The following is a 26,312-nucleotide window of genomic DNA, read 5'->3' as shown; positions in this document are numbered from 1 at the left end:
GGACAGCGCTGGGAGTGTGTGACCCTGGAGGTGCTGGGTAAGCAGTATCGCCGCCCTGGCAGAGAGGCAGGGTGGGGTGACCGATTACCTGCCTTCCCGCCTCTGGCTGCTGCGTGACTGTCCCGGCACTTGCCCTCACTCACTCTGTGCTGTGAGGGCAGCGGGCTCGTGGGGCACCTCTGGCCTGCCCTCCTCTCCTGGTGACCCCTCAGCTTTGTCCTCGCTGGCAGGTGGGCCTGAGGCGGCCAAGAAAACAGCTGAAGTGAAATACAGCAAGCCTTAGAAGCGATAGCCGGGTGTGGGGGGCTTAGCTTGAGTTTGGCCTCTCAGCCCCAGCTCTGGGCTGAGGACAGGGGTTGGTTCCCGGGGCTTGGGTCGCATTTCTCCCTGACAATGACCCCCCTCAGGAGCCATGGTGGGGTGCGGGGCCGGAGGGGGGCCGAGGCCCAGCTGTGGGCTGAGGGGCGGCGGCGGGACCCCGAGGAGAGGTCAGCGGGGCCCGGGGCAGGGCGGGCTGCTGAGGAGACGGCGGCGGAGGGACCCCGCCTCGCGCTCCCGCCGGGTTAAACGGGGTGAGGCACTCTTTGGCCGGCGGCGGAAGCAGCCGAGCGCTGGGGCCTGCGCGATGCGGTCTATAAAAGGCGTGGGGTGGCGCGGAGGTCTGGGCAGTCGGAGCCGGGGCTGGCTGGGTTGCGGATCGCTAGGGAAGCATTGGCGGAGCGGCGGGAGCCCCAGGAGGCGGTGGCGGCCTGAGACACCCCCGTCTGCACACTCACCGCTTCCTCCCTTCCCGCGGGGTGGGGGGGGGGGGGGTGCGGCGGCGACGACAGCGACAGCCACCCCCGGAGCTGCGGGCCGCGCCTCCTCCCGCCCTGCTGGATGCTTTGGGGCTCGGTCCCTGAGGGGGGCCGCGGCGCCGGCAGCCCCCGCTGTGGCGGGGCCATGGGGGCGGGCAGCGGCAGGGCGCGGAACCCCCTTCCCCGCTGAGAAGGCCCCTCGTCCCGGCGCCGATGCCGCGCTGTCCCCTCACACCCGGCCCCTGAGAGTCTCCCCCCCGCCCGCCGCCTTTTCCCTGCTTTGCCCTCCCCATGCCAGACGGAGCCTTTTGCCTCGGCGACGCCCTGCAGCAGCCCCGCCGGCCCGGGGGTCTGCGGCTGCCCCCGCGGTATGAGAGGAGCTGCCCCCGCCGCCGGGGGCAGCCAGGAGAGGGGCAGGCTCCCACCCCGCCGCTGGTTGCCGTGAGGCGGCTGTAGCTGCCTGGGCAGGAGGAAGAGCCCCTTTGTTTTCCTTCCCTTCCCGGGGCTTCATGCCCCGCTGAGGGATGATGGAGGTGGTGGGGGACTTTGAGTACAGCAAGAAGGACCTGATAGGACACGGAGCCTTTGCTGTGGTCTTCAAAGGTCGCCACCGCAAGGTAAACAGCGATGGGCTTCGCCCGCAGCCGGAGCGGGGCTGGTTACACAACCCCGGGCCGGGGCAGGGGGCCGGGGCCGGGGTCGCTCGGCCGGGGCTGCCGCCGTCAGGAGCCCCTTCCCGGTGGGTGATGACCGGGGGGGTTGTGGGGTGTGTTTCGTCTGGGGGAGTTTCGTCGTGATTTGGGTGTTTGGGGAGGAAAAAAAAAAAGAAAGGTGCGGGGTGGGCTGAGGTACCGGGGTGGGGGCGGCGGGGCCCGGGGCTGGGCCTGCGCCCGGGGCAGCCCCGACAGCCGGCCTGCCGCTGCTGCAGCCCGCGGCGGCCCGAGAGCCGAGCAGCCGGCCTCCATAAACCCCCTTTTTTTTTCCCCCCTCCCCCCGCTAAAAAAGCCCAACAACCTATCTGCGTTCCCACCTCTGCTTTCTGCTGTTTGGTAGCTCCCTAACATAACGGCGAGTGGAGAGTTGCAGCTGTATGGGAGGCTGAGCCCTTTGTTTGTTGGGAGGGTCATGTTTATCTCGCTGGATAACGAGGGATCTAATGGAAAATTGTCTCCTTTGGGATTGGCTGAAGATTTCTTAAATTCAGAGGTGTCTGGTTTCCTGGCATGGCTTGCTAATCACCCCGGATATTCATAGTTACGTTATGGTTTCTTGATGCTGTGAGAGTTTATTCTGGTGTTGGTGCCTGAAGTGCTCTGCTTTCCAGAAAACAGCTCTTCAGATTTATCATCTTGGAGCATTAGGGCAGTACTCGCAACTTGGAGAGGCACAGTGCAGTGATTTTGGGGTTAAAAAAAAAAAAAGGGAGAGAGGAAAACAGAAACTTTAAAGGCCAGTGGAGGTGCTCCCAACTTACAAATAAATAGGCAATTTATTTTTAGGTAATATATAAATAGACGATATGTAAGTTTATTTAAAGAAACAGATGTTTTCTTGTGCAATTTTCAGCTGTAGAGCATAAAAAGGCTGAAAACGGGAAGTCCTTAAAGGAGAGTAAAAGTAACTCGATCTTTGAGGGGGGACTAAAAAGCAGATACATAGCACCACTACCAAAAAATAAATGGGATATGATTACTTACTTCTTTCAGTTTTTAAATGCTTTTGAATCCATGAAAATGCAGTGTAGCTGCAGCTGGATTTTAATAGCTAAGCAATTGTGGAATGAAATAGTTCTTGATGGTGTCATGTGATGTAGTAATCACTGGTGGGTAGAGTAGGGGTGATCTCGCAACTTTTTTTCCAGTGCTTTACTAGCTAGTTGTTAGTGGATAAAGTTAAAAAAATATAAAACTGACAATACTTTTTGTTTGTTTGTTTGTTTCCAGAAGACTGATTGGGAAGTAGCCATAAAGAGTATTAACAAAAAGAACTTGTCAAAGTCACAAATCCTACTTGGAAAAGAAATAAAAATCTTAAAGGTATGTTAATTTGCAGTGATTTTTAAAGCTGCTTTAATTGAAAAGGAGAAGAGACTTTTGACCTAGTTCATTCCAGGTCATGGGTAGTATCACAGTAATTGCTATTCTGCCTTTCGTTTCTTTGTTAGTTCCAGAATTCCAGAACTAAAAAAAAACAGGAAAAAAAGAAAAATATACTTTTTTAGTTCTGGAAATTGTCTCAGAACAGGTTATGGGCATGCTTTTGTAGTTAAAAGTAGAAAATTATTGTAGAACTGGTCTCTGTGCTTTGCTTATTGCACATGTAGAAAACTTTGTCCTTCAGGATGGCTAATGTGGCACCTTTCTCAAGGAGTGCATACAACAAAAGTCATAGCTGAGGGTAAAACATCAGTCTTTGATCTTTCTTCATCTTCTTTGCTCAAAGATGCCTTGAAAGCTAAAATCAGCATGCTGAATTTGATTCCTGAAGCAGTCTTCCCACTTCTGAGTTGTGTTAATTGACTTAAAATGTGTAGTGTGGCTCTAATGAAGGAAATAAAACAGAGCATCATTTAGTTTTTCAATGCTATTTTACAAAAACATCGAGCATTCTCTGCTCTCTGAACTTCACCACATCTCGTTTTACATAGCTTTGCAGCAATAATTAGTGCTGCTTTCTTTCCGTTTCCAAGCTTCTTGAGATACGTCACTATTTTATATACTAATAAATGCATATTATATTCTAGTATATTTATTTTATACCAGAAATTGTACTGTTGGGTATATTAGTGTGCTGCGAGTACTTAGCAAAGACAGATGTTTTTTTGAGCAATTACAAATAATTGCATGAGCTGTCCTGTGAGTTTTATTTGGTGTCATTCTGTTTGATTTCCTTTTTATTGTAAAATGGTAAGGTTGACTTGAACATAGTATAGCTGGTTACTCTGCTAAGCAAGAAATTGTGTGAGACTATAAAATTAAATTTAGTCAGTTTTCAGTACTCGTTAAAGGATCTTGTGCTGTAGTACTTTCTGTAGCAAGACATAGAAAATAAGTTCTGGAACCAAATGTTTTTATGACCTCTGAAGATATTGCCTAATTTCCTATTCCTGTAAATATTGTCTAAATAGCTGGGATTTCCTCCAAATTCCATCAGATGATCTAAAAAAGATGCTACCTTTCTTTGTAAAATTTGGTTCTCTTTGAATATCACCTAGCATATTAAATTTAAAATAATAATAATAACAGGCTATTTCCATAACACAAATATTTTGTTTTACAGGAACTTCAGCATGAGAACATTGTAGCTCTCTATGATGTCCAGGTAAAATATATTTTGATGCGTTTTTCTTCATTAAAATTTATTTATGAAAATATAATGCATATATATGTATACTGAGTAGAAAATTTTGAATGGCCATATATTTTGTTGCTATAATCAGTTTGGCATTTAGAAAAAGAAATTCGGTTCCTTAGCAGTGGCAGAGGAGTTCTCTCATCTTCAAAACACTATGCACTTACTTTGTATTGGCTCTTCCTGATAAGCAGGATGCACAGTTGAGATAGAAAGCCATGAGGAATACAGTTTACTTCCAGGCAGCAGTGGCAAGTGGCAGCCTGAGAACCTCTGCAGAGGCTGTTTGTGTAGTTTGGTTCTGTCTCCAGAGAAAAAGCATCAGCTGGTTGGGCTGGGAGCTCTATCAGTGGCAGTAACTATTCTCCTGAATTAGCCTTGTTTCCTTGGCCCTATAATTTAATTGGAAGGTGGGTGTTTGTGGATGAAGACTGAATACACCTGAAGAAAAATGTACTAGTAGGAGTTGATCTGAATGGATGAAGCAAGTGACATTAAGAAGTCAACATAACTTAAAATACTGTGTTGTAGAAAAGGAGCAGCATCTTTGAGATCTCTGTAACAAAGAAGTGTATTTTATAACCCTGTGTCATGGTGAGGAAGAACTGAAGGAAGTAGACCATGATCATACATGTATATATTGCTGTTGTCTGCGTTCAAAAGGATAGGATAAAGTATAAAACCCAAGCAGACATTTGGATCTTTTCAAGTAGGAGAAATAAGTATTAAATTGCTTCAAATTGTCTTCCTCTTTTTATTCCCAGGATTCTGCCTGATGGGGTGAAGGAGTTAGTTTTCTAGCCTATCTAGGGTAGTGTATCCTACTTAGTAGGAAGTACATTTTTTGTATCCTAAGGCCTGCAAGTGTTGAGTAAAGCTGAATATGATGTGATGTAGGTTATACAGCCATTTGTTCTGCTTGAATAAGAACTATACATTTATCTCCTGGGCTCAATTCTAATCTTAAATAGAGTTACATTTATGAAAAAATTAAGAACCACCCTTGGGGCACTGCATAGTTAAAGCAATGCAAAATAGACATTTTGATATTCTTCAATGTTTTGTGTCTTTACACATTTGCATCCTAAAAGGTTTTCAGCTTATGTGTAGATGTGTATCTCTGTAGCTATAGAAATCTGTGTTCACATGATAAATGCTAGGCAGGCTCAGGTTTTATTGTGTGTAGCACTACAGGACATGTTCTAACTTCTGTTGACTTTTGGTACAAAGTGATGATGTTCATGTAGTAACAGATTGTGCGTCAGAACTTCCCATTTGGATGTATAGACTCTTTTCCCTGCTGGGTCTTGACTTCAGAAGTCTGCATTTTGACTCTGAGAGGGAAAGTATAGTCTCTTGTGCTTCTTGAAGAGACCAGGTTTTTCCCTGAGTATTGCTAAGTGGAAATAATCTCTCAGCATCCTAAATTTAGTATATCCAGACTTCTTAAAAGAAATTGGAATTGTTGACTGAGGGCGTTGGTGTGTGAGTAAGCTGCTGAATTTCAGATTTATCGGTTGTTTATATGTGAAGATTACTTACTAAGCTTTGCAGCTCAACCTGAGAGTAATTGACTAGATATGTATTTTGACGATTTAACTTTGTGGATCTTCCAAGCCTTGGAGAGGCTGTTGCTTCTTTTGATTTATGCACAGAACATCCACAAGGGGAGAGAGAACAGAACCATACGCTTGTCTATGGGTTCTTTACTTAAAGGTTATTTAAAAACATAACTTCTATGCTTTTCTGCCACAGGAAAGGGTGCCCTTAGAGTGACAGGACTTCTTGAATGATCAGTCCTGTACTCTCCATTTGAGAAGGGGATGTTGCTGCTTGTCACTGACTATTGCATTTAAATAAAATGAACAGTTAAAGCAAAGAGAAGGGAAAACCTGGGTCTCATACATTGGATATATTTCAAGTACATTCATGGCAAACATAAAGCTTGGCAGTGTGATGCTACTTCTGTAGAAGAAATTGCTTTGCAAAATATGGTCTAAAGAATGTGACACTTGCACAAATAAGCTTTTTCCTTTCTGTACAGGGCAATGTTTGTGAAATATTATACATGATTAACTTGTATGATTACATTAATTTATAACCTGGCAAGAACGAACACTATGCAAGGCATTCACATGTCTATTAGGCTGTTACACCTACTAATTTTCTTTAGCATTTCATGTTCTAACATGTACTGCCCTTTTTATTTGCCATAGTATTGTGAACAAAGTGATATAGTACAGCAGATAAGACTTTAGGATTTCAAGCAATTTTTGAGTTACAGAAGCTTTTTTTTTTCCCTCAGCGCTTGAGCCAGTGGAGCCTGTGTCACAGTAGGAAGTTCTCAGCGTGACTGGGAGTCTGTTTTATTTTTACAGTTCTGTTGGTTTGAAGTTTTTCTTAACCTTAGACAGTTTGAAATAAAATGCTTGTGTTTCAGATGCACTGTTTGGCAGACCATTTAGCTGAATAATCCAAGAACTGATTGTTGTACGGAGTTTTGTGATAGAAAAGATGGTGTGCAATGTAAGTGGCAAAACTAAGTGAAAAAAGTGTAAATTAATTGCAATGAAGAATAGGTATTTTTGCATCTCATAATATTAAATGAAATTATTTGTACTTAATAGCAATACTTTTGAGATTAAAGCTGTATCCCTGCATAGCAATTTGGAATATATCCTTTGAGAATGAAAGGGTAGTTATTATTTTACATATTGCAGAAGGCTTAATTTGGAATTGTTTTCACAGGAGGTAGTTAGATTTCCATCTCTTTCATCTCTCTTCATTTATGGTTGTGTTCCTGTTGCATGATCTGTGACCAGTCGCACAAGTCAGTGTAGTAAAGATACATACACCATTAAGGTTTTAATTCGATCCAAGGAGAACTTCTGAGCCGTTCTGCTGATAGTATATGAACATTTTAAAACCTTCTACATCGCTGTTGCTTCAGCTTCTATGAACACCACTTTGACATGTTACTTAGTATGTATAGGGTCCACTGAGTTGAGTTACTAGAAATGCCCGTTCATCTGGAGACACACCCAAATTGGTGTGCCGTTAACGTTGTATGTGCATCGGTTGACATAAAAATCTTTTGCTCTGGTGCCAGCATGATAATTGCCCTTGATTTCTGTAAGGTGGTTACACGCGGCACTGGCAGGTTTGATCTGCAGTTAAGCATTTTATGTAAGCAGAGCCTACTGGTGGTGTTTGTGCCATCTCAGAAGGCTGGGGATCTGCACACACTAGGGTGTGGAGACCGGTGGTTCTAAGACTGAAGGCATTTGTGGAGATACTTAAATATGAACTGTCCATCTGTGAGAGGCAAATGTTTTGCAGTAGTAGGGCTCTGAAAAATAAACATATGCAGCTACCTCTAAATGTGAAATTAATTTTTTCATGAAGTGAAGTGCTTAAAAAGACCCCAGAATATAATAGATGGATAGCAAGACGTAACCTGTTGAGACGCTTTTTACTTATCTTGTTGGGCAAGAGTTTGGTAGTCTTTCATTCAAGAATAAAAAACTCCTAAATGTCTAAAATGGTATAAGAATGCAGCTCTTTTCCCATGGTGGTGCTATGGGACGTCATTCATCCTGCAAAAGAAGATCAATCTTGGATCCCGTTAATTGGGGAAATGGAGCCCACTGTTTCTCAAAAGCAAAAGGAGTCTAAAATAACCTCTAACTCACCAGCATAAAGTACATTGAGGTCCTTGGATAAAGTATTATTATACTGAAGCATGAAGGTATCAGTAAGTTATTTGGAATGTGCTATATTTAGGATGTGAATTTACAGTTTTGTGCAGTTCATGATCCCAAGTGTGTGCTGAGTAGAACTAATCTCTTACACAGTGCCAGACAGTGCCTGTTTTAGCAAATAATTTAATTCAAAACCCCTTTAGAATGTCAGCCATCAGAATGAAAGCCTGTAATGTATCTTGGAGATAGCGTTTTAGAAGAATGAATTAATGTCTTCACTGTATGGAGTCTGAAGTTTGCTATTTGAACAGTAGTTTAGGGAGAACTAATTTCCAATGTGTTATTGGAGAAACAGTGTCTGAACAGAAATTGTTTCTTGTCTTAGCTTGTTGGTACATAGCAAACAAAATAACTGCAGCTGCTTCTGCTGTCCTTGAAAGCAGTGAAAGCTAGTGGGAACAAAGTCAGTGGTCCTTCTGGTACTTACACCTCAGCCCTTACTTATACACAAGTGCCCATGAGTTCTTATTAGGGATGCTTATGGAAGAAACCATATTTATCTATACCTGTTGTTTTACCAGTGGGAATTAAATATTGCTGTTTGGTTTACCCAAGGACTCCAGTTGGTCTGGTAGTATTGCTTATGTTTCTTGAGGCATTTGCTTCAAGCATTCTGGTGTGTGCTCTTGATCTTGGTGTCTCACAGCTTTGATTGCCTCCATACTCTCATCTAGCTGTTCCCTTGTCTGTTGAATCAGGATGTCTCAATATCTTTATTTTTTTCCCTCAGCTCCTTGATTAAGGCCTTTGTGTTTGTCAGTATCCATCCTCACTGTGTGTGGAAGCCCTGTAGAAATCGTAAACATTTTGAAATACTACCTGGCAGCTGATGCTAACGGAAAGGTCGGTTACAACAATATTGGACTGCAAGGAATGATGCCAGTGTAGGTGTTCAAGGCTAGGGACAGCCAGTTAGAATTTGTTTTGGCCCACAGAACCAAAGAGTTGGAGTTACTACGCAGTCCTTAGCTTACCTGCTGTGCCTAGATGCTATAATTTGTATTTCAAAACTATTTCAGAAGATCTTCTAGTATGTGAGCATGTTAAATGTTCAGTGCGCTGTGAACAGTTTTGCCTTTCCTTTGTGCAGTGCAGCAGGCCAGTCTCTTTCACTACCTCCCATATATATTAGTTAAGCACAGCATTTCACATAACAGAAAATGAGTGATACGGCTATTGTGGTACATTTCTCCATGGCTGATTGCTCTTTTATGTGAATAATTGGCAGCATGCATGCTACTTGAATCCTACAGGCACATGTCAAGTGACATTTAATCTGAGACTTAACATTTAGTCAGAACTAACAAAATGTTCAGTCTTTTAGATGATAGGAGCTGAACATGTTAGAAGCTGCTGCTGTGGTACACTTGCAAAGCAAAACGAGTATCTGTAATACAGTGAGAAACAGCCTTAAAAAGACCTGGACCAGTCCTTTTTCACTAAATCATTAGAACTTTTGCCAAATGTATTTAATGCTCCAAAAAAGAGGAGTGTATTCCTGGCCAAAAAAAAAAAAAAAGCAAATATAGCCCAAATTAACATATAAGAAAATTAATCAGATAATAGCAGTGCACAAGCTGTCACGTTAACTCTCATGCTCTTGGGACTCAATCATAAGCTGCAGCTAAACAGAATCTACAGGCTTGGAGCAAAAACATAGTAACTATTTATTTGCCACAGTTTCTGCTTTGGCAGCTCACTAAGAGTTTCTTGCAGACTTTCAGCTTGTTTTAAAGGAGGACTTCCTAACCAAAAAGAAATCTAGGGTATGTTTCTGCCAATACTCTAGAGTTCTAGCAACAGCTGTCAGAAGTAACCATGGATGTTTTGACTTTTTTCAATTAATGTCTTTTAAATGGAACTACTGCACTGAGCCTGTGATTTGGGTTGGAACTTCACATCCCCTGAGACAACTGTTGGAAGTGTGGGATTAAAGCACAGCAAATACATTGCCTTTTAATCTTTTTCTATTAGGTTTATCTGTTAGCTTTCAGAATTGTAAAATGGCTTCGTATTAACCTTTGCTATCTTTTACTTCAACTTGCAAGTGATGCCTAGATTCCGAATAAGAAGGAGCAAAAGTAGGTTTTTGTCAAGAAAACTTTAAGCAACAAAGCAACGGCATGCTGGGCAAAACTGTTCCGTAATTGTTGCAACACAACATACATTTGTATTGCTTGATTATTTTTCTAGGTAGAAGCGTAGGCCAGAACAACTCTAGCTGCAGTAATTTTATGATCTGTATATCAATGTAGATTTTTGAAAGCTTTGTTATCTGTTTCAAGCAGCAGTTTAAAATAGCTTGCTAGGTCAGCTTTATTCCTGAATGTTAGATCTGAAACATGCTGGTTTACTAATCTTTTCATTTTTGAGCACTTTGCTCTGCTTAGCAAGTCAACAGAAATCACAAGTCTAGGGAATGATGATAGGGATAGCTTTATTCTTCAGCAGACTGATTTAGAAGGGAAAAATGTGTCTACAGAATTGACTTGTGTTTTCTGAATGTATTCCCAAAATGGAGATCACATTCCCAGCCAGGCTGCTCAAGAACTCTAATGCAAAATTTGAGCAACTGTGAAGGGATGAACAACTTCAGCTGTTTTGAACTAAAGCTTGCATTGATGGGATATTGAGAAGTGTTTGGTTATGAGTTAAAGTTGGGATGAGATGTGGCTGGGGACCTTGGTACTGGTACTGTGCAAAATATTACTTCTGCAATACGAATTAGATAGGACTTTTGACCAGTCTGGGAAAATCTCTTCGTGAAACCTCTAATCTGCTCTGCTGATTTAATAAGAAAGGATTATCTAAGCTACAATAAGGGAACATGCTCTACTTCTTGCTATGACTTTAACCCAGTGACTCATTTGATTATTTTTAGTCAAGAATATCAGTCAAAAAGTGATGAGTGATGCTATTTGAGGGACATCTAGTGTAGTCCGATAGAAATGACTTTCTTTAAACAGGTGAGACTAGTACAACAGGAAAAATCATCGGCTCTGTGTTCCTGAAGAGAGCAGTTTCATTTGAAAGGACTTTGTTTCCAAGGGAATCCAGAAAACACATTCTCTTAGTTCTGTGATGAATAAATGTCTGTCATGAGCTGAGCATTACATACAGCCCTAAGCTGCTGTTTTTGTACAGAGTGTGTTGTGTAGTGGAGGCACTGATGCTGTGGAACAGCTATTTCTGATTCATGGGATTGCTATGTTCGGGTGGAAATCCACTAGCTGAGCTTCTTTCTTGTCACTGGAGAACGGACAGTTTCCATGCTTCTCAGCTGTGTTATTCTTTCACACATCACAGTTGTCCTTTAAGTGAAGCGATCCTCAGTTGGCAGAATTTTCAGTTTCATAAATGGGGATCTCAAGAGTTGCTGTTTGGCGTCCTTGGGGTTCCTGAAAGAGAGTGAGTTTCTGTCTTGGAAGATGATGTTGCAAAGGAACAGTGTTGAAAGAAACAACATTTATCGTTATGTATTTTCAGTGATTTACAGAGCAAGTAATTACTTATCTTTTTTTGCTTTAACATATGCACTTAGGTTTTGAGGCATTTATAGGATTACAAATTATGGTTCATGTTGGCCACAGCTGTTACACAAACACTGAACAATTGGGACTTCCTGAAATGTGATCTACTGCTGCTTTAATATTCTGTATTTGTTGGAGTTTGCCTTTCATTCCCAACAGATTTGACTAAAGTTCCTAGAAACTTGCTTTCTTTGAAGCTAATTTCCAAATGTAAACAAATCTGTAATGTGCTTGATGTTCTGAGCTGGAAAGAACCTCAGATGCATTTCTGTAACACAGACAAGAGTGGCTAAACTAAATGCTTCCAGAAAGTGAAGGAGCCTAATACAGTCTTGAATTAACCTTAAAATATCTGGTTCATCTCGAACTGTACTACTACAGTTATCTGTAGTGGATATCTGTATCTGATGGATTGGTAGAAAACTGCTTTAACGGGTTGTGCCATCCATGTGCTTTGTGCTGTGTGTGATATTTAGGGTAGTTGGTTTCCCTAGCCTGGGCCCATCGGCCCGTTTTTACTTTATTTTTCTTTTTAGAGCTTCCTAGCCTGGCTTGTTAGTGAGCCCTTGAAAATGGCACTCTTGTGGTAGTTCTTGCCAGTATGGGCAGATTGAACGTGTGCTGAGGTTTTAATACAAGCACCAAGAAAGGTGGCTGAGTTCACAGCTTTTGTTTTGCCATGCAATGTCCCTTTTGAGGGTTTTTTTTTGACACTAGTTAGCAGAATACAGTCAGACTGTCTACAGTTCCACTTCCAACTGGGGCATACGCATGGCCTTGGCTGGTATGCTGTCTCGCTCTTTTCCTTCAACTGTCTTAAAAACATATTTTCCCACAAACTGGCAACCTTTGTTTAAGTTTATTTTTAAAATGGAATGGAGGTAACATACTATGTAATTAAAAACATCATCCTGTTTATTGTATACTTGCCTTATGTTTCCTTCTAGTTCTCTTTGTGTTTTTTCCTTTCAGTCTTACTCAATCAGCTCAGAGGGAAAAAATACTTTTACTTTATAAAAGATCTCTGAGTGTCTTCAACTTTGTAGGCACAACAAAACTATTTTATGCAGGAGACTGTGGAAAACAATGTTGATTATTGGCATAGACAGGTAGGCTCTTTCTTCCCTCACACAAAATAAATATTTGTAAAAAAAGTAAAAGTTCTTGTTACAGTCTGGTTTAAGCACAGACATTTTTACTGCATTTTTGTGGAGTGTGTAGATAATTTACAGTAGAAGTTAGCTAATCTGTCTTTCAGTAACTTTTACTCAGTTACAAGAGAGGGAATTCAGGTTGCAGGTAGGTCAAAAGTGCTTTCGAAAATCTCAATAGGACTGCCATAACAAATCACACCTTTGCTAATAAGGCATTTAGGTCCGTGGCAGGGACATGCTGCTGCCAGTGACTCGCTGAGGGAGATACTTTACAGAAGTGTGCATGAGTCTTGAATTAATTGTTCTACAAAATAACGTTTGGGAATCAGTTTATTCTAGGCAGTTAACTGTGCTGTCATTTCTGACTGACCTTCAGCTTGTCAGATGGCAGAACCAAAACTTGTTTTACCCAGAAGTGGGGAACGTAACTTTGGAATTCCTCCTTAGAAAACTGGTTGTCATAGTCAAATTGTCTTTCTTACACTTTGTAATTTTGTCCAGTATATTTGTGACTAAATATTACTGTCCTGTTAGTGACTGATTTCAGTGATGTCTGATATCTAAAGTTTGTTTATTTGTAAGGGCTCTTACTATTGAGTTTGTATTGATAGAGCAGTCCAAGGCAGTTGAAAGCTAAGGGAGTGACATACAGTGGAAACTGATGGTACTTACTGGATGATACTCTTTCAAATGATAGCTTTAGTCTTCAGGATATTGTCTGGTGATTTTTCTACATATGCTAATGCTTTTGAAAATGTGAAATATTTAATGGGGGGGAATGTACATATTTGCTACCCTCTAAAGCAGTGACTTTAACATAATGTGTCTCAGCTGATTGAAAAAAAAATCTCATGTTACACTTGGTTAATACAGGTACTGAAGGCTTTGTCTTGCCACATTCTTAAATGGGATTTGTTCTCCTTTTCTTTTAGGAAATGCCCAATTCTGTCTTTTTGGTAATGGAGGTATGTATTATCATATCTGTTTCTTTCTGGCTGATTTTAAAGATGATTTTTAGACAAAACTCCTTCTTTGCGCAGCTGCAAAATAACCATGACTTGTTAAAGCAAGCAGTTCTGAAAACTAGATCATTAATTTCCTATGCACTACTAAATTTATCAGCAGTGTTTGTTCCATAAATTATTCAGTTTCATTTTATGATACTGTAAGTATTGATGAAGTGTTACACTTCAAATTACTAATTACAAGTAATTGACAAAACAATTTAAAGGCAAACAGCTGGAAAGGATCTTCTAATTTTCATGAAGAGAGTACAAAGTAAAAATTATATAGCAAGTATTTCAGTGCATGTGTTTTGAATAAAAACCTTTCTTTTTAACAGTACTGCAATGGTGGGGATTTGGCAGATTACTTACAAGGTAATTGATTACTGTATTTCCCTATTAAGAAGCTATTGCATTACATGTTTATATTCTGTATTCCTGTAATCCATTGGTGTTTCTCTGAGATTGTGGTTTAAATATTTTTCTGTTCATGGAATGGCTGTAATTCCATAATCTGTGTTCACCCTGTTGTGATTTTAGAGTACCCTCTTTATAAGAGTAATTGAATTCACCAAGAATCCGTTTAGTGTTGTATTCTGTCTCCAGTCAAGGTCAGCAGCAGAGTGCTGTTTGTTGTGTGTTTGTATGCCACCCTGAGAACTTGAAAACTAAATTGTGAAGCTGCAGGAAGACATAAGGTTTTGCATTTGTTTGAAAATATTTCCCAGTGTTTTTAAATGCCACTCATAATTGAAAGTAAAACCCACAAAGTAACAATGAAAGAGAATAAAATAATGCAGAGACAGGAAATGCTTTTTGCCACTGCTTTCAAAACTGTTGAATGTAACTTTCCCTTATTTGTAAATGAGGGAGAAGATGTAGCTAACAATTAAGTAGCATACTAACAAATGTGTGGGTTTCTATTTCTAAAGCTGTATTTTGGGGGCTGCTCCCAGTGTTTTGATTCCACCTGCTTTCTTTTCCAACATATGAACTTAAAAGTACTGGATTACTTACATAATAATGCTTTCTACAAAGAGGCAGTTCTGGCTTTGGAGAGATTTTACCCTTCAACATGACTCTGCCCAAAGTGAAGGCAGAAGTTACAGAATCATGACAAGTAGATTCTTATTACAAACAAAATTTTGAGCAGAGATGTTAATCTTCATATTTTTCTTGATGAAAATATTCTTCTACTTGCCTTTGTGTCTCAGTACATTGAAGGAATCTTTTTGTGAACAGCTATTGTTATGGTAACTGTATATTAAAAGCCTAATTCACTTCCCATTAAAATCCTTGGAAAGACTCATACAGTATAATCCCGCTCCTGTGTTCAGTACTTTTTCAAACTGCAGAATGAGCTAATAGCTTCTGAAGAGACTTTCAAAAGTACATCTTATTTTTTCCCTTCGAGATAAATTTTATCATGGATGAAATTTTTGAGCAGAGTGTTTATCTGCATCCCCATAATAATTTGTTTAAAGAACAGGTTTTACAGCTTCAGGTTTTAACATGATTGTAGATAAATTTACTGTTCTAAACTGTGAAGTTTTTTTATTTTCTTGGCTCTTTTGCATTTTTAGTGAGTTTAGGATTTAATGGTGATTGAGAAGTTTTACAATTATTATGCTACCAAGTTGAGTAAACTACTATAAAAACAGATAATTCAGAGTACTGTAGCTAGTGTAAAACTAGAGATGTGTATGTTGTTGAGAGTATATATGTTTGTAGAAAAATACTGGAGATTAGATTGTTCTGAGTGTAATTCACTATGATTTGATTGTCTTCATTGTTTTCACGGTTGATCACTGTGAAGTTTATTGCTTTTTGCCCAAAGATAATGATATTTATTTTCTCATCTGCTAATGTGTATGTTATTTCCAGCTAAAGGAACTCTTAGTGAAGATACCATCCGAGTGTTCCTCCAGCAGATTGCAGCAGCTATGCGTATTCTGCACAGTAAAGGAATCATTCATAGGGATCTTAAACCACAGAATATTTTGTTGTCTTACGCCAGTCGTAGGAAGTCAAGTGTCAGTGGCATACGCATCAAAATAGGTAAATATGCTTTTCTCTGATGTAAAGGTAAATCATCACTGTTGGATTGTTTCACTACTCAGAAGTGTCTTTGTTGTTAAAGTGCAGAGGGTGTACTGGATATGGTGTGTATTAAATTGATGCAAATCAGACAGTAAGTCTAGAACGGTGAGCTTTATGCTGTAGTGCAGATTCTTGGAATAAAAAAGATTGAGTCATAAAGATCTTTTTGATAAAATCTGCAGAAAAAAGAAACCTATTTAGCTGATGTTTCTAGTATTAAACTATTTTAATTAGACATAAATCTGTAACCTTTGAAACTTCAAGTAGCCTTTAGCCCATTTCAAAACTGTGTGCATGTGAGACTCCAGTCACAGTTCCAGCTGGGGGGGTTTTGTGGTAGACCCTCCTAAGGGTTATTGGAGAAGTTTAGAAATGTAGGTTATGACCTATTTTTGGCAGAAGGAGGTTTGGCATTGTAACTGGGGAGAAATGTCAACTGTTCAGGATACTACCAAACTCTTCTTCAGAGGATGCTTCAGGAGTTTTAATCTCTTGTTGTCTATTAAGTGTCCATTTAAAAATACCTTGTTTTTAACAAGTTTCTTTTCTATGCTTTTGCTCAACCAAAATCTGAGATCCGTTCCAACTCACTCCATGTTCTAAACAGCACAGAGGAGACAAAACTTCTCTTGCTGTCCTTACTTGATAGTTTCAGATGCTTTTGCCTATGTGGAAAATTCAGGCATCTGAAACTTGACTTCTTAAACTTCTACCTGATGTGATTTCACTGAAGCAGATTGTATATTCATCACTGTTAATGGACCATTTATATTTAGCCACTGACTTTAATCCTTTCCTGCTGACGCCAGACAGCATGCTCTGCAGCTGGGGAGATGGCTGAGCAGCAGTTTGTGCAAATGATGCCACTGCTGTTTCTTGGCTTGCTATTTGGAAGATAATGTATTATTCTTTCAGTGTCACATAGATTTTACTATTCCATGTAGCTGACTATATATTATACCTGTCTTTTTCTCTCTAACTTGTAATTGTAGCAGATTTCAATAAGAGACAGATCATTTCTAGACTTTAAAAATTTGGAAATTATATTTCTTTTCATTGACAAATGTGTTTCTTTACATAGCTGACTTTGGTTTTGCTCGTTATCTGCATAGCAACATGATGGCTGCAACTCTGTGTGGTTCCCCTATGTATATGGTAAGTGACAGAATATTTCAGATTATGTTGCTTATCTCAAACATTCTCCTACCAGAACAAAATAATTTACTGCTTGCAGATTGGCAGATTCAGAATTATTAGAGGCAGCATGCGGTTCACTTTTCCTTAGTTCTGCTAGCACCTTTTTTTCTTGTGATTTGGAGATCACAATTGTTAAAATCAGAGAGACATTGAACATTTCTTAGTGTTGCGGGGAGGAAAAATCTTAGAGAATTAAAAGAGAATACATCTTAGCATTAATTTTATGGCAAAGTAGTTTCATTCCCACTTAGGTACTTCTTTTTCGTGAAATAGGGCATTATCTCCTTCCCAGTTTCTAAGAAAATAAAAAGTGATCAAATGCAGGCTGGAAGAGCTTTACACTAGTAGTTAAAAAAAACTACTTGATGTTTTGATTCTAGTTATTTAATGTATTCTCTCACATGTGGGGGGTTTTTTTGTTAAAAAAACAATTTGCAGTTAATTGCCATTAATTTTGACTAAGTAGTGTGGTAGTCAGTTGAGCACTGAACTGTCTGACTTTGGCGCTACCACTGCTGTACTGGGAAGATCATTTTGCTTTCCCTTCTCTTGTTTTTTTATATGTAAAATGGTGATAATGATATTCCTTATGAAATGCTTGGTTATTTGTCTAAACGAGGACTGCGTAAACCAAGTAAATAATGCTTACGTCTTATTCCTATACATGCTGATTGCTAGATGCTTTCTTTAGAACATCAACTTTTCTAGTTTTCTGTGTTTTTGAAACATAGCTTTCATTTTAGATAGAACTGTTACCTTTCAAGTCGTGATGCAGATTAAAATGCTAATTTTGTCTTAGAATAAAGTGGTCTCTGTTAATATTGCTCTGACAGAAGAACTGTAGAATTCGTATTGCTGCGGCCTTGCTTTTTTGTTTTCCATTCTGAGATTTTGCTGTTCTTTCCAGGCCCCTGAAGTGATTATGTCTCAACACTATGATGCTAAAGCAGACCTGTGGAGCATAGGAACTGTGATTTATCAGTGTCTTGTTGGAAAACCACCTTTTCAGGTAACACTTTATTTCCTTTTCCATCTTTAGTCTCATGGAAATTCCTGGGGCTTTTCCTTCCAGTCATGAAAACAGAAGTAGTGATGTCCGAGTGTAGTGTCGATGCTTCAAAGGCTAGATCGCTTGAGGATACCAAGGGAGAAGTTGCTCATACTTAGTCTATGAGATCAGTGTGTTCAATCTAGAGGAAATATATAAGGATTGGGGTTTTCTCCTTTAATGCCCATATGCAAAAGCCTCCTTTTTGTGTATGTGTGCATAGGTACGAAAGCTATTTTCTCCATGAAACTGAGCTTTAATTAATGTACATTTTTATTTGACAGGCCAATAGTCCTCAAGATTTGAGAATGTTTTATGAAAAGAACAGGAATTTGATCCCTAGGTATGTCACCATGGCCTTTCCTGTCACTTACATTTGTTGATTGAACACTTTTTCATCTTTGGGAATGCCTGGGATTCATTAAAAATATTCAATGTTGCTATCTTTACGAGGGCGTAGTATGATACCAGTGACTCATGTTGCATCTTGCCTTCTTTGTACCTTGCTGAGTTGAAAGGGTCCTGTACTAAGGCTGTAGAGCATGTATAGTGAAGACTTAGGGACATGGCAGAATGCTGACTTCCTAAAATTTAATGTGCTATGCATTATTTAATGCATGCATTAAATTTAATGCATGTTTTACTTCCTCTTGTGTGCAGTATTCCTAGGGAAACATCAGCTTATCTGGCTGACCTGCTGTTGGGTTTGCTTCAGAGAAATCAAAAAGATAGAATGGACTTTGGTATGTAACTTTTCATTTTGCTCTCTTGAGTTCCCTTGTTAGTTGTATTCATGTGACCAGAATAACTGTCTTGACCTTTTGTCTACAGCCAATTATGTGAAAAGTGGAGTATTTTTTTCCTCTCGGTTATCATAAAGAAGGCAGAGTAGCCAAAATAAATCATTAGGTAACTACTGTCAATCAGTATTAAGCGATGCACATGAATTACAACTTTGTTGTTGAGTAGTGAAATATAAATTAGTTTAATTCTTTCAGTTGTGGCCTTTTTTCCCCCCAGTGTTAACTGACATACCTTAAATTTCATGTCACAGTCTTATTTCTGTTACTTTAACTGGGATTTTGGCTTCAGACTGGGAGCAGACATCTCTGATCTCCATGTGGTGTTGGTTGCAGAAACGTAACAAAATACTGGAAGAGCCCAATTTGGAAGCAAAGTTGCTTTAAATTGTTTCCTCCCTGTTCGCTTGTAGGCTGCAAATATCATAACAGTATTAATGGGGGTACAAACTGTGTACATTTTATTTGACCTTGAAAGCTATATATATATATGTATATCTGAGGGCAATGAGAGATGTTACATTACATCAAAATTGTTTATGTTTGCAAAGATGAGTTCCTATTATTGGGCTTAGGTATTGCTAGCTGTAGACACTTCTTTATTTTAGTGAAATATTTTCACTGGGGTTTTTTAAGCCCAAAAGTAGTAGAAACAACAGTTGTATCTTTGTATTTCATTAAGTCCTCAAATTTTTAAACTGTGCAGTGAATGGAGTTTGCATACTGTTAGACATTACTGCAATGTCAGTTTAGGACTGTATTTTGCGTTAGTTGGGAAGTTAAACCTAGTACAAACTAGATGGATACCCTCTTAAAAATGAACTTGTTTGGCTTCAGTTTACTGCTGTTTGGCTTTTTAGCTGGAGATCTTTGGTTGCAGAACATTGTTCTAACTACTTAAGATTTCAAGGCCTCAAATCAGTACTATTGAGTCATTCAAACTGGCTACAACTGTTGCCTTTTCAAAATCAGTCAGGAGTAGAGTTTAGATTTGTGTGTGCTTTGTACTGGCTGGATTGTCTGTTCCTCACTTCAGTTTCAAAAAGCCTTCTTATTGCTGGGTTTTTGGTTACCTATTACTGCAAAAGTAGTAATGCTTTTTTTCTTTTTTTTTTTAGTGCAAACTCAGGCAGTGTTTTTAAAAGACCACCACTGAAAAGTTAAATCTTGATTAGTTTTTCTTAGCTGCATCTTTGTCATGTTATTCATGCTGGTTGTTTAAATTTTATAGCACTGTTTGTTATTGCAATTTAATCACAGCTGCCAGGAAATGTTAAGCTTAAATTTTTAGTTAATTAAAGCTAACTTAGCTAAATACAATTATCTTTTTCATTATTATTATTTTATATCAATAGCAATGTGTTTTATTACTGAGATTTGGTTTAGCATCAAGATAAGTGACTCATCAAGTTTAACCTGTGGTGTGGTGAGAGCGCCTAAACCTTAAAGTCTCTTCATGCTCTTTGTAGATACGACCTAGTTCTTTCCTTACCATAAGCTATTAGGTCTTGTGATGCTGAGATCCTAGGGTGAGTTGCAACCCAAAGAAAGACATGCTCAGTTTTTGTTTCTGCTTATGAAACTCCACCATTGCTCTTTAGTTATGCGTGCAAGCTTGGTTTTGATACAGTACTGAAATACACAAATTGACTCATTCATCATGTGTGGTCCTTGTGTATTTGTGATAAGATGACTATATTTGTTAGGCTGTGGAGAGAGGAAGATTCATTTTAATTCTTTACTTGAAGCTGAAGACTCTCCTAGCTACGTTGTTTTTTTTTTTTTCCTTTTCAATTCCTGCTATGTTTTTCTCCAAGAAATATCAAACTTTTCTTTAGTAATCTGAAATTTAAAACATCAATACCAGTATAATTAAGGTGTTGCTCTTCTGAGAACCGGGCATGGGGTTTGTTATGTGTAGATGTGACTGACATAACTGCTGTACATAAAAACTTAAGTAGAAGTCAGATCCAGAAAAACTACCATAATTGGGTAAAATGTCCCAAATGACAGTGACAGTATTCAGAGGTTGATATATAAATCTGTATGTGTAGAAGAATTAATACATCACAAACATGGACTTTGAGTAATTGATTCCACTTTGCACTCTGGGTGTACTGATCCCTACAGTTTCTTCAAACATGGGAATTCACTGTATCATGGTAGTGGGAGAAAGTATTTGTGCTTAGAAAGAAAAACAGAATGCAGAATGGTAGTGATGAAAGTCATGTTTTCCTTGGCTGAGCCACTTAAAGGGCCTCAAAGGGGCTGCTCTGGAATGTGCTTAGCAAAGGGAGTGAAAGGGAGAGTGTATAACTGAGCCCAGTTGCCTGTTGTTAAAGTAAAAATAGCATTGGAAATCTTGTTGATCTTCCAGCAATGTGAAGTAGAACAGCAGGTGTTGTACAAAAGCTCAGGAACACCTGATCTTCGTGTTAAAGTTAATCATTATATTGTTCTTGCGTTAACAGCTAGCCTCCCTTCCTTATCGGGTCATGGAAGAAAGTGTTGTTGAAGGAAGAGGAGATACTGCAGGCCTCAGATTCTTTCTTTTATTTTTTTTCCTTGTTATTTGCTTAGGTCTGATGAACAGCATTTTTTTTGCCTCGACTATTAGAACATTAAACTTGACAAAGCTCAGCAGCTAGCCTCCACGAACCCTCAATTTCCTCTAACTAGCTGAAGGTTGCTTCTTGTAGGATAAAATTTTCCATGTAAACTGCTAGCCAACTGGTTATGCTAAGTCAATTAAATGCATCTCAGCATATCCATTTACAACAAAACCAAAATGTTTAAAAAAAAAAAATTAACAATGACAAGTAACAAGTTAACTGAGGAAATTATTAAAGAAATTGTGTTTAATTCTGCGTTATGCTATATGAAACCGCTGCACAGGTCATGTTCTGCTGCTGGGAAGTGGGAAGGAGAATGCCTGCTGCTCTGTTGTGATTTTTGGCCACCTAAGGAGTAGCATTAATGGGCTCAAAAATAAGCGTCAGTCCTTGGGAAAGGCAGAAGTGAAAATACTTCCAGTGTTTGATGTGAGAGATGCTCATCACTTTGAAGAGCAAATTAAAACTTAGTACCATACTGAACATAGAGAATATAATTTCATGAGGAGTATAGGAAGGCTCCTTGTGTATGTGATCCTTAAGTGCAGTCATAAAATGTCCTCCAGTAATTCAGTCTGATTTGCCTTGCTGGCTGTTGTTTGAAGTTATTCAATTGATTTTTGTTTCCTTTCCAAATACTGTAGCAAGATATAACATAGAAGGCTTTAATCTTTTATAAGCTCTTCACCCTCTGGCTCTGAAATATTGATTCTGGGAAGGCAACCATTTATCACCATCTGCAATATAGTCTGTAAATTCTATGTCATTTGTACATTTACTCACAATGGTGGTTGTTTCTTGTTCTACAGAAGCATTTTTCAACCACCCTTTCCTGGATCAGATTTCAACAGTCAAAAAGTGTAAGTGGTTTTGTTTTTCCACTTATTTGTGTAAATGATGAATGTTGGGGGCTGGAAGGGAGAAAGATCTGCCAAATATCACACTAAGTGTTTATGAGATATTTTCCTGAGTCTGACGACTTGTTGTGCTCTATTGTGAGGCTAAGTGTTGAATCCTTTTTTGTATTATGCTAGACTGAAATGTGATACTTATTTACTAGTTCCTTTGACATTTCAACTGAACTTAAATACCCTTGTGTGTTTGAGGATGTGCTGTGCTTATAAGTTGTATAAGTGTTTGTGAATGAAAAGCAGTGAGGAAATGAGTTTGAAATTCAGCCTTTCAAAATCTTAGTCCCCTTTCCCCCCCACCCTGGGTTTTCTTATTCTAGCTTGTCCTGTACCAGTGCCCACATATGCAGGCTCAGTCTCTGGCAGTTCCTGTGGTAGCTCTCCTTCATGCCGTTTTGCTTCTCCTCCAGTAAGTTCTCTGTTTTACAGAACAATCTCAGGAAAATATTTTCTGTAACATTTAGCCAAGAGTTATTGAATTTTAGATCTTTCAATTCTTGAACAGTGTAAACTGTTGTGTTTAAGAGCACAGAGCAAGGAATACCCCTGTCTTTTGCTAGAAGAATAGCATTAACATTTTGGTTCTCTCTTGCTCCTTGTGTTGTACTTTGTGGGTTTTTTTTGTTGTTCTTGTTTGTTAAAGAAAAAAATACATATACATATCAAATACTAGAGTAGTAAATCTTTAGATATGCTAATATGGTTTGCAACATAATGAATGTTACAGTTAATTTTTGAATTGGCCTTTTTGGCTAAGGCCCCTTATACTCATAGGTACTGGTGACTTCAATTTTAGAGGTGCATCTGTATTGGGAAGGATTGAATAAATTGCAGTCGCTTAAATTCACAGCCTATTTAGTATAGAACTGTCTAAACTGACACTACAGGGTTATCCAGTATCTGAAACTTCCAAATTCAAATACGTTTTATATTTCTAAATACTTAAATTTTGGGACTTTGTTTTGTTTATCTTTTTTTTTTTTTTTTTTGTCAAAGCTAGTGATGATTCTTACTTTAGAAGCTTCGTAGTTAAAAGAGCAATTCTACATTCTCAATTACTGGATTTACAGTGGGTTTTTTTTTTTTTACTTTTTTTTCCACTCCCCTCCTCCAGTCTCTGCCAGACATGCAGCACATTCAAGAAGAAAATTTGTCTTCCCCTCCATTGGGTCCTCCTAACTATCTTCAAGTCTCTAAAGACTCTGCCAGTACCAGTAGCAAGAACTCCTCTTGTGACACAGATGACTTTGTTCTTGTCCCACACAATATCTGTTCAGACCACTCATGTAAGAACCTTCCTTATTTTTACATTTTAAAACAATTTCCACTTGTAACATACTTTTGTGTCCTGTTATTCTTTGGCTCTCTTTTCTCTAAATGTGTCTCAGTTCACATTGGAACTCATTTCTGTAGTTTGATTACTCTTTGAAGGGAGGCTGGTACACCTGCATGTCCATCTGGGACATTTTCACCTTCCATTGAGTAGCCAGATACACCAAAGATACCAAGGTCATTTAAAGTCATGGAAAATATTGGGGTTTGGCAGTAGAAGAAAAGAGTCAGTTGTAAACAACTGCTGATAAGAAGCCCAAGGATTCTCTTAGTGGAGGCAGGCACGTTGTTACCTGCAGACTAACTGAACATTTATAGTCCATGCTGTAGAGCTGTAGATATTAAACAAGTGCAGGTGAAAACATAAAAAATGTTTAACATTAAAGGTAAGGCATCAGACTGGGCTTATACAACAGAAAGACTTGGATGTAGCACATTGCCATTTTACGACATCGTCCAAACCTGAATTGCCACTAAGCAGCTAGTCAGCTGATTTCTATACAGTGCCACCAACTTGTGTTAAATATTTGACTAAATTAGTGCCTTGATCTCTGAAGGGTTTCTGTCATTCGTTATTAGAAATTTTCCAATGCTGATACCTTGTACTCTTAAACAATGGATTTTATTTCAAAATTATTATAACTAGTATAGCAAAAAAAACTCCAGCAAAAACAAACAACAAAAAAACTTGTTAAAGAACTGCCTTCCCCAGTTACATTTTTGTTGGTGGTCACATTTAAGGTGTTTTCATACAAAAAACAGTTTGTGGAAAACTTTTATATGTTCACAGAAGTTTGTCAGAAGTGGTTATTTCTACAACAGTAATATTGGAGATTTTTTTTTTTTTAAATATTCTGCTTCCTGATGTGGGTTTTCAATGTGTTCTTCTGCTTACTTTAGATGATATGCCATTGGGAGCAGCTGGCAGGCGGGCTTCAAGCGAGTTCTTGATGTGTGGAGGGTAGGTGTGCTGAGCTTTATCCAAAAGAAGTCTCATGTTCTAAAATTGATACTGCAGCTGTAGAAGGGGTTGCTGGGGTTTTGGTAGTGATGGGTCTACATAGCTCTGTGGACTTTCTTAAAGATTAGTATGCCAAGGTGAATTTAATATGAATATGTAAACAGCTTGAATTCAGAAAGTTTTGCTGCAAAGTAGATAGCTTCTCTGAAGACCTGTCCTTTGACAGTGGTTTTTGTTTTCACAGGCAGTCGCCATTAACTATTTCTGGAAGCTCAGGAACCGTACAGAAACCATCCTCAGCCTCTTCTCGAAGTACTGCTTCTGGTACAGCTAACAGGTGTGTGATATAGGCTTAGTATTTCCTCTTTTTTAAAAAGGTTCTCTGCTACTATCTGTTGGTTTTGTTTGGGTGATTGTTTTTTTTTTTTTTTAATTGTGGATGGCTACTGGAAACTGAACTGAAATAGGAGCTAGACCTGGTTTTTTCCAGGCTCTTGACACTTAATCCATTTTAATGGCTGACGGTTGTGTAGCTAACTTCTGGCTCTGATGCATCCCCAAAAGATTTCCTTAAGGAAAGATAGCATTCTTTTGTCTGTTTAAATTTTGAACTGGTTGAAAGCAGAAACTTAAGAGACATAACTGACTTGTCCTTTTTGGTGTTGTGAAGCACAGCACAGTCTTCATTTAGTGAGTCAAGATATTGAATACAGTATACATTTTAAGTAGTTGTGAGAGAAGAGGAACTTAGCCCAGACTGCTATGGATATGTGTCTCGTGGCTGGATTGTCTTGTGTCTGGTAACTGGGTGTGGCTTCTGTGCAAGTGATTACTGTGAATTTCGTGTTTGTGTCTCACAGGATACCAAAGAAGCCACATGAAAGTGCTAAACATGTAGTGCAGCTTTTCCATCAGCAGGACTGTTAATAAGTCCTCTTTCTTCCACATGGTTGTAGGCTAGGTTTCTGCTAGTTTGAAATAGAACTGATATTCATCAGTGGTGCCTGAAATCTTTCCTGGATTGTATTGGAAAATGTAAAGCTTAATCATGCTGTTTAACTAGTCATGTAATAATCTAAACAGATTTGTCATTTGACCAAGTAATGAATTTCATAATGTTTTCAGTACAAACAGAAAGAGGATGAGTGGCTAAATGGGGAATAAAGCTATTATGTTAGGTGTATTTTTGGCTTATGCTAATACTACAGGGCTGCAAGTCAGCATTATTTGTTTAGAAATGCTTGTCACAAGAAAAGTTTGCTACTTTGTGCTGATCTTTGTGCAGTTTGTGAAATCTGCTGACATGGGCTATCAATACAGCTTTAGTCTTACCTTTTATGTTTAAGGGCAGATAATGGGGATGGTTGTCTGTAAAGATACATTTGGTCTGGATTGGCTGTGTACAACGTATTATAAATACATTGTAATGTCCTATTTTAAATTGTGTCAGGTGTCACAGTTTTTAGAGTACAGGTTTTGTGAAAATACACCAGTTATGTTATCTGTACATTACTAAGTTAAGAACTAAACGGTGGTGTGATTAGAAACAGGTGTCTACTGTTCACACTTTCAGTGTTTGTACTATAATAGTTTGATTTAATTATTGATTGAGTAAATTTGGTAACTAACTGGCTGCTTGGGGCATGGTCCGAAGGAAGCAGTGTGTGTCTGATACTTTACAAGATGCTGCTTTTGGTTTTTGGTTTTGTTTTTTTATTTCCTCAGAAATGTTCTTTCATAGTTTGTGATTTTTT

The 26,312-nt window shown here is 39.0% G+C and overlaps 1 protein-coding gene across 1 annotated transcript in view; it reads left to right on the top strand.

Moving 5' to 3' along the window:
- Nucleotides 1-669: 669 nt before the first annotated feature.
- Nucleotides 670-26,312, top strand: part of ULK2 (unc-51 like autophagy activating kinase 2) — a 41,027-nt gene continuing 15,384 nt past the window's right edge. The window contains exons 1-15 of the mRNA XM_052802852.1: nucleotides 670-1,414; nucleotides 2,741-2,833; nucleotides 4,077-4,118; nucleotides 13,526-13,558; nucleotides 13,936-13,972; nucleotides 15,482-15,655; nucleotides 16,779-16,852; nucleotides 17,802-17,903; nucleotides 18,227-18,285; nucleotides 18,603-18,685; nucleotides 22,164-22,214; nucleotides 22,586-22,674; nucleotides 23,380-23,551; nucleotides 24,498-24,558; nucleotides 24,803-24,895. Coding sequence (XP_052658812.1) covers nucleotides 1,322-1,414; nucleotides 2,741-2,833; nucleotides 4,077-4,118; nucleotides 13,526-13,558; nucleotides 13,936-13,972; nucleotides 15,482-15,655; nucleotides 16,779-16,852; nucleotides 17,802-17,903; nucleotides 18,227-18,285; nucleotides 18,603-18,685; nucleotides 22,164-22,214; nucleotides 22,586-22,674; nucleotides 23,380-23,551; nucleotides 24,498-24,558; nucleotides 24,803-24,895 — 1,256 coding nt within the window. The 5' untranslated portion in view covers nucleotides 670-1,321. The remainder of the gene's footprint in view (nucleotides 1,415-2,740; nucleotides 2,834-4,076; nucleotides 4,119-13,525; nucleotides 13,559-13,935; nucleotides 13,973-15,481; nucleotides 15,656-16,778; nucleotides 16,853-17,801; nucleotides 17,904-18,226; nucleotides 18,286-18,602; nucleotides 18,686-22,163; nucleotides 22,215-22,585; nucleotides 22,675-23,379; nucleotides 23,552-24,497; nucleotides 24,559-24,802; nucleotides 24,896-26,312) is intronic.

The sequence above is a fragment of the Harpia harpyja genome, chromosome 12 (assembly GCF_026419915.1).
Source record: "Harpia harpyja isolate bHarHar1 chromosome 12, bHarHar1 primary haplotype, whole genome shotgun sequence".
Taxonomy (NCBI): Eukaryota; Metazoa; Chordata; class Aves; order Accipitriformes; family Accipitridae; genus Harpia; species Harpia harpyja.
Note: the sequence above shows the minus strand (reverse complement) of the source record. Positions and strands in the feature narration are given on the sequence as shown.